General features: G+C 47.5%; 1 protein-coding gene across 8 annotated transcripts in view; it reads right to left on the reverse strand.

Annotated features, from left to right (window-relative positions):
• Nucleotides 1–14,174, reverse strand: part of LOC128702657 (Brefeldin-resistant Arf-GEF family protein schizo) — a 707,300-nt gene that overhangs the window by 373,027 nt on the left and 320,099 nt on the right. The window contains exons 1-2 of one of the 8 annotated variants that reach the window (XM_070101945.1): nucleotides 13,742–13,834; nucleotides 8,141–9,448 (exon numbers count right to left, since the gene is read on the reverse strand). The exons of the other annotated variants lie outside the window; for them this stretch is intronic. Of the exons in view, the coding sequence (XP_069958046.1) occupies nucleotides 8,141–8,256 (116 nt within the window). The 5' untranslated portion in view covers nucleotides 8,257–9,448; nucleotides 13,742–13,834. Of the gene's footprint in view, nucleotides 1–8,140; nucleotides 9,449–13,741; nucleotides 13,835–14,174 lie in introns of those variants that run through there. 8 annotated transcript variants of the gene reach the window in all.

Genomic DNA, 14,174 nt, shown 5'->3' on the forward strand with positions numbered 1-14,174 from the left:
CGGTGGGACCACGGATGTTGATACAGTGCTCTATTATTGCGCCCACGGTGCCCCTGTCTTTCACTGGGTTTATTGCACATTTTCTCACATACCTCTCACCTCAGCATGTTATGGCAGTATGTAGATTTGGGACCAGGGCCTCAAGTACCTTCCATGTATATGGTATCCATCCATTCCTCCCTCTCTTTCCCTTTCCCTCCACTCAAAGTACATATTTAGGACCTTAAGCGTCCCCAGTAATTTCATTTGGCAGGCTGTCTGCCTGGCTGGCGTTTAAGTGTAATGCCACCCTGACCCCGGCCCCATACAGCCTTCCTTTCTCTGCAACCTGCCTATCTATCCATCCATGTCAAGTTTAGTGTCAGGCTGACCTCCCTTGAGCCTGCCAGCAGCCCTTCATCCGGACCGGAGCAGTGCCATCCTGTCTCTGGTAATGACAACATCCTGCCCTACCAACACTGCCCACACTGCCTCCATTACCATGGCCCGCATCCGCTTCCGCACCACCATAATAATCCACTTCCAGCAGATCTGGAGTAACTACATCTGTACACGTCCAACACACAAGACGCTTTACCATCTCTCTCAGCAGTGACGATGATAGGTCAGTATGTAAACATATGTACATCCGCTAAACCTGTCAGTAGTGTAATAATTATGGCCTGAAGTTTTACGATTCACTTGCCATGGGTTCTAACCCTATCCGTACTGTAATTTGTTTGCAATAGTGTTATTACGATTTCGTGAGTCGCGTTGTGTAGTATATATTCTGTGTCAGTACCTTTTATGCACCTCTGTACATCACGTTATCGTGGAGGTTCGATGGGAGAGAGGTACCAATGACAAACCCGTAGGGGTCATATAGCGCCTGGGGGTGTGGGAAGCCTTCAGGCTCAATCATAGAAAGGAAGAGCACGTTTATTTTCGTGGAAGAGTAAACCTCTTTTTTTTTCTCCTCTACCTGTTAATTTCTCGAGGATTCTCGCACCCAGCATAAGCCCAGGTTTCCAAAATTTGGGTGTCTTTATTCCGGAAACATTTCGCCACACAGAGGCTTCTTCAGTCCGATGGAGAAAAAGGTAGAATAAGAGTAGTTCGAGGTAATCAGTCCCTCAGACTAGAGTCGATGTGTTCAGTCCATCAAAGATTTGTTAAGTTATACCATGAATTAAAGAAAGATCCTGGACTTCATCTTACGAAACAAAGCAAGTGCGATAATATAATGGAAAAATAAACATATTAAATGTATAAAGAGAAAATTTTAGAAAGGACTTAATTTTAAACGAGTTCTTGTTAACTGACCAATTTTACCTATTCGGCAAGACTACATATTATATATATATATATATATATATATATATATATATATATATATATATATATATATATATATATATTTTATATACATACATAGATACAGAGAGAGAGAGAGAGAGAGAGAGAGAGAGAGACGGGAAAGTACAAGTATAACTGCTTCTGTGCCTATAAATAGGTAATATCCACTTATATATCTATCTATCTATCTATATCTATCTATCTATCTCTCTATCTATCTATCTCTCTATCTATCTATCTCTCTATCTCTCTCTCTCTCTATCTCTCTCTCTATCTCTCTCTCTATCTCTCTCTCTATCTCTATCTCTATCTCTCTCTATCTCTCTCTCTCTCTATCTCTATCTCTCTCTATATCTCTCTCTCTCTCTCTCTATCTCTCTCTCTCTATCTCTCTCTCTCTATCTCTCTCTCTCTATCTCTCTCTCTATCTCTCTCTCTCTCTCTCTCTCTCTCTCTCTCTCTCTCTCTCTCTCACACACATACACAAGCTACGACTCGGCCCCTGCAATCACAAACAGGCGAGTACACACACACTCTGGACGAGGAAGACGAGGAAAATCGAGTCCTTGAGAAGAGGCTACGGTACTGGAACACTGGAACGTGAATAACCTAGACTACATTCATGTATAATGTGGCATGTATCCTGCACACTGTCTTGTGTCCACTACTTGTATCCACACACAAGGACACCTTCCTTACCCTCCCTCTCCCCCACATCATCCTCCCCACACAACCCTCTCCCTCACATCCTCCTCCCCACACAACCCTCTCCCTCACATCCTCCTCCCCACACAACCCTCTCCCTCACATCATCCTCCCCACACAACCCTCTCCCTCACATCATCCTCCCCCACATAACCCTCTCCCTCACATCATCCTCCCCCACATAACCCTCTCCCTCAAATCATCCTTCCCCACATAACCCTCTCCCTCACATCATCCTCCCCCACATAACCCTCTCCCTCACATCCTCCTCCCCACACAACCCTCTCCCTCACATCGTCCTCCCCACACAACCCTCTCCCTCACATCGTCCTCCCCACACAACCCTCTCCCTCACATCGTCCTCCCCACACAACCCTCTCCCTCACATCGTCCTCCCCACACAACCCTCTCCCTCACATCGTCCTCCCCACACAACCCTCTCCCTCACATCGTCCTCCCCACACAACCCTCTCCCACACAACCCTCTCCCACACATCCTCCTCCCCACACAACCCTCTCCCACACATCCTCCTCCCCATACAACCCTCTTCCATACATCCTCCTCCCCACACAACCCTCTCCCTTACATCATCCTCCCCACACAACCCTCTCCCTCACATCATCCTCCCCACACAACCCTCTCCCTCACATCATCCTCCCCACACAACCCTCTCCCTCACATCATCCTCCCCACACAACCCTCTTCCACACATCTCCACACAACCCTCTCCCTCACATCATCCTCCCCACACAACCCTCTCCCTCAAATCATCCTCCCCACACAACCCTCTCCCTCACATCATCCTCCTCACATCATCCTCCCCACACAACCCTCTCCCTCACATCGTCCTCCCCACACAACCCTCTCCCTCACATCGTCCTCCCCACACAACCCTCTCCCACACAACCCTCCCACACATCCTCCTCCCCACACAACCCTCTCCCACACATCCTCCTCCCCACACAACCCTCTCCCACACATCCTCCTCCCCACACATCCTCCTCCCCACACAACCCTCTCCCTCACATCATCCTCCCCACACAACCCTCTCCCTCACATCATCTCCATCCTCCTCCACACAACCCTCTCCCACACACATAACCCTCTCTCCCCACACAACCCTCTTCCACACATCCTCCTCCCCACACAAGCCTCTCCCTCACATCATCCTCCCCACACAACCCTCTCCCTCACATCATCCTCCCCACACAACCCTCTCCCACACATCCTCCTCCCCACACAACCCTCTCCCACACATCCTCCTCCCCACACAACCCTCTCCCACACATCCTCCTCCCCACACAACCCTCTCCCACACATCCTCCTCCCCACACATCCTCCTCCCCACACAACCCTCTCCCTCACATCATCCTCCCCACACAACCCTCTCCCACACATCCTCCTCCCCACACAACCCTCTCCCACACATCCTCCTCCCCACACAACCCTCTCCCACACATCCTCCTCCCCACACAACCCTCTTCCACACATCCTCCTCCCCACACAAGCCTCTCCCTCACATCATCCTCCCCACACAACCCTCTCCCTCACACAACCCTCACATCCTCCTCCACACACAACCCTCTTCCATACATCCTCCTCCCCACACAACCCTCTCCCTCACATCATCCTCCCCACACAACCCTCTCCCTCACATCATCCTCCCCACACAACCCTCTCCCTCACATCCTCCTCCCCACACAACCCTCTCCCTCACATCCTCCTCCCCACACAACCCTCTCCCTCACATCCTCCTCCCCACACAACCCTCTCCCACACATCCTCCTCCCCACACAACCCTCTCCCACACATCCTCCTCCCCACACAACCCTCTCCCACACATCCTCCTCCCCACACAACCCTCTCCCTCACATCCTCCCCACACAACCCTCTCCCACACATCCTCCTCCCCACACAACCCTCTCCCACACATCCTCCTCCCCACACAACCCTCACACAAGCCTCACATCATCCTCCCCACACAACCCTCCTCCCATCACACAACCCTCTCCCACACATCCTCCTCCCCACACAACCCTCTCCCTCACATCCTCCTCCCCACACAACCCTCTCCCTTACATCCTCCTCCCCACACAACCCTCTCCCACACATCCTCCTCCCCACACAACCCTCTCCCTCACATCCTCCTCCCCACACAACCCTCTCCCTCACATCCTCCTCCCCACACAACCCTCTCCCTCACATCATCCTCCCCACACAACCCTCTCCCTCACATCCTCCTCCCCACACAACCCTCTCCCTCACATCCTCCTCCCCACACAACCCTCTCCCTCACATCCTCCTCCCCACACAACCCTCTCCCTCACATCCTCCTCCCCACACAACCCTCTCCCTCACATCATCATCCCCACACAACCCTCTCAATCACATCATCCTCCCCACACAACCCTCTCCCTCACATCATCCTCCCCACACAACCCTCTCCCTCACATCCTCCTCCCCACACAACCCTCTCCCTTACATCCTCCCAAAAAACTTTTTTCTTAGACAATATCAAGAACAAAAGGCAGACGTAGCTCTGGACTTTTGTTTCAGTGAGCTGGAACTTCCACTGGTGATCAAGAAGTCACTGAAACACTTCAGGACACAGTTTGAATGTGTGCGGCGCGCCATTAAGCAGACGATACTAGAATTTGCAAGAGTAATATCCATCGAGGACAGAAAACCTTCAAGCCCATGGCAACAAAATATTGTAGTGATTCACAGAAAAGTTCAACGAGGACAAACTTTATCTACGGAACAGAAAAAAGTGCTGAACTAGAATACAAAATAGTAATATCACTCGATTCAACTTAAAAACTGTACACACCTGCAACCCTTGGGTATTTGTTGTAGTTCGGAAATTTTTCGTCGCACAGCTTCAGCAGTCCAATACAAAAAAGAACGGTGAAGATCAGGACTTTGAGGTAATCAGTCCTCAGCCGAGAGTCGATGTGTTCCGTCCATATGCCTTATATCAAGACATGGTCTACCTGGAGGATGTTCCGGGAGTCAACGCCCCCGCGGCCCGGTCCTCGACTAAGCCTCCCGGTGGATCAGGGCCTGATCATTAAGAATTCGTGGTTAATGATCACACCGAGCTATTAGCTTGGCAAGACCAGCGGATATCTGATCACTTACTGGATCATTTGACCTACACCTGTGACCGGTTTCGATAGTTGCTCTACCCTTGCAACCCGGTTTGGGGGCCATACTTTTCTGTTGATTGCCTGTTCAACCAGGCTGTTGCTCTAGGCGGCCAACTGGCCCACATAGTCATTACAGCCTGGCTGATCTGGCCTTTAGCAGAGGTAGTGGTCCAATTTTCTCGTAAAGGCTTCTACATTTGTTCCGGCAACATTTCTCATGTCTCCTGGTAGCAAGTTAAATTATTATTGAGCCAGGAATGTTGACACAGTGTTCTCTCACTCTGCCCACGGCAGCCCTGCTTTTCACTGGGTTTATTTTACACTTCCCCCTATATCTCTCACTCCAGCAGGTTACGGAAATATGCAGATCTGGTAGGGCAGAAGGACAGGATCACCATGGAAAAAGGAATGCCAGAACTTGGAAGTAACCATGTTTGAAGATCTAATTGTCCAAGGAACACGATAACGTTACTATCAAAAACCAAGGAAAGGCCTGAAGCCAGGCTGGGGGAGAAGGGGGGGGGATAGAAGAGTCCTCGAAATTAGTCACAGGTAAAGCTAAGCCAATGCCAGTACTCTCGTCACTGCAATATTTCTGTACATTACCTCCTTCAGGAACAAAAGGCACAATACCATGACTGGAACAGTAACCTGCACACAGGAGAGAGGAGCTTACGACGACGTGTCGGTCCCTTTTTTAAAGCCGGTGAAATTGAGAACCTAGAATATGTAAAGAATTTTCACAATCTATCAAATCGAACTAGATTATTGAGAACACAAAATCACCTCCAACATTATTCAAGACAAGCGAGAAAGTCATGTTACAACTTACACCTAGAAAACACTTGACTAAAAACCCACGAAACGAGTGGGGTTAGAACCCATGGCGAGTGAGTCGTAAAATTCCAGGCGAACGCATAAGCCATAAGATGAATCCCCACCCGTTCCGTGGTTTGTTTTCAATCGTATTATCAGGAGTTCGAGAAGCACTGAAGTACCTCTCTAGCTACTCATACTACCATTAATCCTCACAAGAACTAGTGATATAGTAGACGGTGCAAACTACCTACATAATAAGCTAGTATAAGACGTATGTCACAATTTACACTAAACATCCAATATTTTTAATATCCAGCCTTCATACACAAGGGGAATTACCAATAGCTTGATCGCTAACGAACTCGGCTCACATACTGAGATCCAGGGATCGATCCACGATACGGATGTAAAACATTAGGACGTATTTCCATAGACACCTGCCGTCCTGTTCACCCATCAGTAAAATAGGTACCTGGGTGTTAGTCGACTGGTGTGGGTAGCATCCTGGGACAAAATTGACCCAATTTGCCCGAAATGCTCTGTATAACAAGGGACTTTCTATATAGTAGTATATCATTGATGTCAGCTGAGCCTGTATACCGTGTACATGTAGTTGTAGAAATAAAGATAGATATTATCATCATAATCATCATTATCATCATCATCATCATCATCATCATCATCGTCGAGTCCCGAATCTTCAACTGGTAAACTGAAGACAAAGACGCCCATCCTGTACACCACAATAAAATTTAATTTCCTTCTATAGTATACAAAGCGTAGTTTACATGTAATAAAATATTAAGCACAAAGACAGCCACTAACATGCATAAGCATCTCGGGCAGACCTTTCCCGTCAACATCAAACAGCGTCACAATACACTGCATCACTGCTAAAAACAACAGCGTCACACTGCACTGCATCACTGCTAAAAACAGCGTCACAATGCACTGCATCACTGCTAAAAACAACAGCGTCACACTGCACTGCATCACTGCTAAAAACAGCGTCATAATGCACTGCATCACTGCTAAAAACAGCGTCATAATGCACTGCATCACTGCTAAAAACAACAGCGTCACAATACACTGCATCACTGCTAAAAATAACAGCGTCACAATGCACTGCATCACTGCTAAAAACAACAGCGTCATAATGCACTGCATCACTGCTAAAAACAACAGCGTCACAATGCACTGCATCACTGCTAAACACAACAGCGTCACAATGCACTGTATCACTGCTAAAAACAACAGCGTCACAATGCACTGTATCACTGCTAAACACAACAGCGTCACAATGCACTGCATCACTGCTAAAAACAGCGTCACAATGCACTGCATCACTGCTAAACACAACAGCGTCACAATGCACTGCATCACTGCTAAAAACAGCGTCACAATGTACTGCATCACTGCTAAACACAACAGCGTCACAATGCACTGCATCACTGCTAAACACAACAGCGTCACAATGCACTGTATCACTGCTAAAAACAGCGTCACAATGCACTGTATCACTGCTAAACACAACAGCGTCACAATGCACTGTATCACTGCTAAAAACAACAGCGTCACAATGCACTGTATCACTGCTAAACACAACAGCGTCACAATGCACTGTATCACTGCTAAAAACAGCGTCACAATGCACTGTATCACTGCTAAACACAACAGCGTCACAATGCACTGTATCACTGCTAAAAACAACAGCGTCACAATGCACTGTATCACTGCTAAACACAACAGCGTCACAATGCACTGCATCACTGCTAAAAACAACAGCGTCACAATGCACTGCATCACTGCTAAAAACAACAGCGTCACAATGCACTGTATCACTGCTAAACACAACAGCGTCACAATGTTATAAGACTTACAAAGGACATTTACGATATAAGTGGTTTAGAAAACCATCAAGACTGATGACCTGAATACATCGACTCCAATATGAGGGACTGATTACCTCAAACTACTCCTCATTTTCCACCGTTCTTCTTTGTACTGGACTGAAAAAGTCACTGAAAAGTTCCCTCAATAAAGATTCCCAAATGTTGGACAAGTGTCTCATGCAAGGACATTCATTTCATACATTTTACAAGTCCCTGAATGAAGCAAAGGAAAGACTTACCTTTTAGCTGGTGTGAAGCAGGTGACCTTGAGGTAGTACCTGGTGAAGGAGTTGGGCAGGTGATGAGGTACAGCCTCCTGGTACACCACCACCTGCTCTGACTCCAGTCCAAACATTGGGCACAACCAGCCACTGAAGGCATTCACTAGTTCACATCCCAGTAACAGTCCTCTCCTCTTCACTACCACCTCTCTCTCACCTTCCTGAGGCCAGGTCTTGTGAGGCAGCTGTCTTCCTTGCCCCTCCGGAGGCAAGGTTTTATGAGTAAGCCGTCTTCCTTGTCCCTCCTGAGGCTGGGCCTTGTGAGTCAGTCTTCCTTTCCCCTCCGGAGGCCAGATTTTACGAATCAGTTTTGCTTGCCCCTCCAGAGGCCGTGTCTTGTGAGTAAGCTGTCTTCGTTGCCCCTCCAGAGGCCAGGTTTTATGAGTAACCCGTCTTCCTTGTCCCTCCTGAGGCTGGGCCTTGTAAGTCAGTCTTCCTTGCCCCTCCGGAGGCCAGGTTTTATGAGTAAGTTGTCTTCCTTGCCCCTCCAGATGTTGTGTCTTGTGAGTCAGCTGCTCTCCTTGCCCCTCCAGAGGCCGGGTCTTGTGAGTCAACAGTGTGTTTCCTTGAGGGTTCTTCCTCGTTCTACTCCTCGCGGGTTCTGGTAAATTACTGCCGGGGAAGCGGTAAGTTCGCTCAGTTCCTGTTCTCTGGCCGGAGAAAGTGGTGGAGGATGGGTGAGTTCTTGTTGGGCCAGGGTGACACAGGTGGTCAGCAGCAGCAGTAGTACTAGTAGTAATACTAGTAGTACCAGTAGTAGTTGTAGTAGTATAGCAGCAGTAGTAGTTGTAGTAGTATATCACCAGTAGTAGGTGTAGTAGTATATCACCAGTAGTAGGTGTAGTAGTATATCACCAGTAGTAGGTGTAGTAGTATATCACCAGTAGTAGGTGTAGTAGTATATCACCAGTAGTAGTAGTATAGCAGCAGCAGTGTAGCGTTGCTAAGTGCCACCAGCAGACACCAAGCACAAGGGCAGGTGACAAGGGTGGGTGGTGGACAGGTTCCACAAGGCACAGTGAGATAAGCACTTGTGTTCACTTTTACTCGAACACCGCACTTCAGCTACAACAACTTCACTTAAAACTTAACATTCCTCAGTTCCAACACTATGTAGTTCCAATATTTCACTTTTAAATATACCGATCTCTCTCTCTCTCTCTCTCTCTCTCTCTCTCTCTCTCTCTCTCTCACTTCATACCAGTTAAGTCTCTGCCAGACTCTTCAAAACATCACTAGTACCGATACAGTTCGCCTTTAACATATCTGTCAAATCGTAAAACAATTTTCTTAATATTCCAAGTGGTAGACAGCAACCAGCCTGACAGGTATTACCCTTCTCTCAAACGAGTATAAAATAGAAAACTAATATTCTTTTTACTGCACTCTGGCAGGATTGCTGATCTTTCTGTCTCATGAACATGTAAGATTACGGGTAAATCTTACAGACCTCTACTTATATTCAATATATACATTCCTTAATATTTTTATGTGCTACTTAGCAGTTCTTAATCACGTAATATTTCCTTTACCAAACTAGTCCGAGACTGAGCCCTGGGCAAGAAAATCCACACACACTAACATGTAACACTATTATTGACGATTAAGAAACATGTGCAATAGTTGGGTATCTTTATTGCTGAAACGTTTCGCCTACACAGTAGGCTTCTTCAGTCAAATACAAAGACAGTAGGCATAGCAGCGAAATATAGATGATGTCATCAGTTCATCAACCTTTGAGAAAAAATATTTGAGGTGGTCAGTCCCTCAGCCTGGAGAAGAGTTCAGCTACATGGTCTGGAACGATATCGTTCCATGGAGCTAAACTCTTCTCCAGGCTGAGGGACTGACTACCACATATAGTTTTTTTCTCCAAGGTTGATGGACTGATTACATCTCTATTTCATTACTACTGCTTCCTTCGTATTTGACTGAAGAAGCCTATTGTGCAGGCGTAACGTATCAAAACTAAAGCTACCCAACTGTTGCATATGTATTTTATATTTTATACAATTTTCAACATAACAAAGTCACTCTCGTACTAAATCCCTTCGACTACCTCTACCACCACTACTTCTATCATCTTCCTACTGCCTCCACTCGTTCAACTCCTGATCCCGTCTCCCTCTCCTATATATACTGGCTGCCTTCCCGTCGCGCTTCTGTGTGACTAGTTAATGGTTCAAGTTGGACCGAAACGTCGTCATACGTTTCAGTCGCCTATGTGCGGATTATCTGTGTAGCCACACACACACACACACACACACACACACACACACACACACACACACACACACACACAGTGGTGGTCAATGCGGATGTGTAGTTTGGCGCTTAAGAGACGCGTACAAAACCAAGACACATTCTGTATTGTGTTGTATATTTCATGAAACATCAAACGCGCAAGTCAATCAGTCTTGCCGAGGCTCCAGTCAAATCTCTGACCAGTCAAGCTGCTGATACTGCAGTTGAAACCTTTGACGTCTCGGTCCGTCCTGGACGACTGTATGTCGACAGTTGGAAGGCTAAGACGATGGATGTGTATATGGGAGGGGAGAGGGAACAGTGCATGGACGTGTATATACGAGGGAGGGACAGTGGGTGGACGTGTATATACGAGGGAGGGAGGGACAGTGGGTGGACGTGTATATACGAGGAAAGGAGGGACAGTGGGTGGACGTGTATATACGAGGGAGGGAGGGACAGTGGGTGGACGTGTATATACGAGGGAAGGAGGGACAGTGGGTGGACGTGTATATGAGAGGGAGGAGACAATGGGTGGACGTGTATATACGAGGGAGGGACAGTGGGTGGACGTGTATATGAGAGGGAGGGAAGAGACAGTGGGTGGACGTGTATATGAGAGGGAGGGAAGAGACAGTGGGTGGACGTGTATATACGAGGGAGGGACACTGGGTGGACGTGTATATGAGAGGGAGGCACAGTGGGTGGACGTGTATATGAGAGGGACAGTGGGTGGACGTGTATATGAGAGGGAGGGACAGTGGGTGGGCGTGTATATGAGAGGGATGGGCAGTGGGTGGACGTGTATATGAGAGGGAGGGGCAGTGGACGTGTATATGAGAGGGAGGGGCAGTGGACGTGTATATGAGAGGGAGGGGCAGTGGACGTGTATATGAGAGGGAGGGAGGGACAGTGGGTGGACGTGTATATACGAGGGAGGGACAGTGGGTGGAAATGTATATGAGAGGGAGGAGACAATGGGTGGACGTGTATGAGAGGGAGGAGACAATGGGTGGACGTGTATGAGAGGGAGGAGACAATGGGTGGACGTGTAAGAGGGAGGGAAGTGACAGTGGGTGGACGTGTATATGAGAGGGAGGGACAGTGGGTGGACGTGTATATGAGAGGGAGGGACAGTGGGTGGACGTGTATATGAGAGGGAGGGACAGTGGGTGGACGTGTATATACGAGGGAGGGAGGGACAGTGGGTGGACGTGTATATACGAGGGACAGTGGGTGGACGTGTATATACGAGGGACAGTGGGTGGACGTGTATATGAGAGGGAGGAGACAGTGGGTGAACGTGTACATGAGGGAGGAGAGTGGGTGGACATGTATATGAGAGGGAGGAGACAGTGGGTGGACGTGTATATACGAGAGAGGGACAGTGGGTGGACGTGTATATGAGGGAGGGACAGTGGGTGGATGTGTATATGAGGGGGAGGGGGACAGTGGGTGGACGTGTATATGAGAGGGAGGGACAGTGGTGGACGTGTATATGAGAGGGAGGGACAGTGGGTGGACGTGTATATACGAGGGAGGGAGGGACAGTGGGTGGACGTGTATATACGAGGGAGGGACAGTGGGTGGATGTGTATATGAGAGGGAGGGAGGGACAGTGGGTGGATTTTGCTGCACCTAAGAAGAAAAAGTCAGATGCTGCAGATAACGAAGACAGCTGAAGAACGGATGAATGTGAAGCAGCAAGAAATGAAGATGAGATAAAGTAGCAGATGCGAGCTGAAGTAACAGGAGATGAAAGTGAGAAGCAGGAGATGAAGAGATGAGGACGAGATGAAGTTAGAGGATGATGCAGGTGTAGGCAGGAGGGACAGAGAGGGGTAAGGAAGTGGGGCATCAAACATACACACGTTAACAATGCGCGCTCTCTCTCTCTCTCTCTCACTGCATCAATATTTATCATGCAATTACTAAACCCACATGGGCCACACACCACTATTCATATGTTCAGTCTCACCTTTCCCTGCTTATCCTCCCTTCTATTAACCTCTCTAAACCTTCCCTCTTTTAAAGGAGAGAGAGAGAGAGATGCTAACGACGACGTTTCGGTCATTCCTGGACCATTTACAAAGCCACGCTAACTTTGTAAATGGTCCAAGTCAGACCAAAACGTCGTCGTTAGCTTCTCCCCCCCCCTCCATTAATCACTCATCTCTCTAGCACCATTCACTCATTCTCTTACTTTCTAAAAACCCGCAGTCTTTAAATACGGATCCCTGGCCCAGTCTCTTATCTAACATCCAACTTTCACAAACACCCACAGCTTCCTGAAATCTATTCCACTTCAGTATCTTAATAAACCATTAAGTTACTTATACTTCTTTGTAACAAAACTTTTAAAAAAGTGGAAAGGAATAATCTCATGCATTTGCCTTCCACGTTTACCAAGTTTAAGGAACGTGAACAACACAGTAATATTACACTGAAGTGTCTGAAGGTTGCTAGCTTCCTGTGTGTGTGTGTGTGTGTGTGTGTGTGTGTGTGTGTGTGTGTGTGTGTGTGTGTGTGTGTGTGTGTGTGTGTGTGTGTGTGTGTGCTACCTGAGTGGCTATCGTTGTGCACCCGCAGATCATCGTGTGAACATTAGTATATTGTGCACCCATAGCTTATCCTAAGAGCTTTAGTCATATCGTGCACCTGCAAGCTACCCTGGCACCGGTAACACAAAAACCACAATACAAAGTGCAAAATATTTCTCTTCAGCCTCCACTGAACATATTGTACACCTTCATTCTTTTATACCACCACAACACAGAGATGGAACACCTCTCACTCTGTCACGCATACATTACGTTGTGCCACTGTTCCATTGCACAGTCATTCCGTGAAGCAAAAACATATTGTTCTTTTGTCCTTCAGATGTCTCTCAAGTTAACTTCTAGACGATACCCGAAGTCTCTTCCGCCACCGGAAAAGTGTTAACGAGTGGGCAATTTTGGCTTTCCTGTGGCCCATTAAAAGAATACACAGCGCCGTCCCTTGCTGGTACAACACTAAGGTATAACGTAGTTAAATATGCCAAGTTACACCTTTTATGTAGAATTTACACTCGGGTGTAATTCCTAGCAATGTTGACATACCATACGGGAGAAATTCCTTGTGATGTTCATGTAGCAGGTGTAACAATGCCACGTAATGTTTATATAACACGAGTAACATCCCGTAATGTTTAACAGGTACAATTTCACGTAATGTTTACATGACACAGGCTTAACACCGCGTAATATTTTGCTAAGCATTATACGGGCACATTTAGGGAATGAGAAGTTAGGTGAGGAAGCAGTTGCAAAGAACCTTAAAATAAGAGAGAAGCACATGTGTGGTGGTATCTCCTAGCAGTGAGGTACACGCGTCCTCCCACTAAGGCAACAAGACCAACACTGTTACTACCACCCAACTTACACACACGCTTCCCTCCCTCATACACAGGTTCCCCTCCCATCCCACAGCCTCCTGCCCTCCATCCCACCTTCCTCTTTCCCTCACACCACTTGCCTCCGTCCCTCAAAGACTGTCCACTGATCGCCAGATAGTCTTGCAACTTGAATAATCGGAGACTGAATCGCGATTCACGAACGACGGATCCAGGACTGGCGTTACTGCGAGGTAAGGCTGGTGTATTCTTTTTTTTTTTTTTTTTAAGATATTTTGGGTTAAAACTGCGTTAACTTGGGTTAATGCTGCCGTAACAGCCTGAGTGATCAGGCCATCAACGAGGAAGCTTTGT

Source organism: Cherax quadricarinatus, chromosome 79 (assembly GCF_038502225.1).
Source record: "Cherax quadricarinatus isolate ZL_2023a chromosome 79, ASM3850222v1, whole genome shotgun sequence".
NCBI lineage: Eukaryota > Metazoa > Arthropoda > Malacostraca > Decapoda > Parastacidae > Cherax > Cherax quadricarinatus.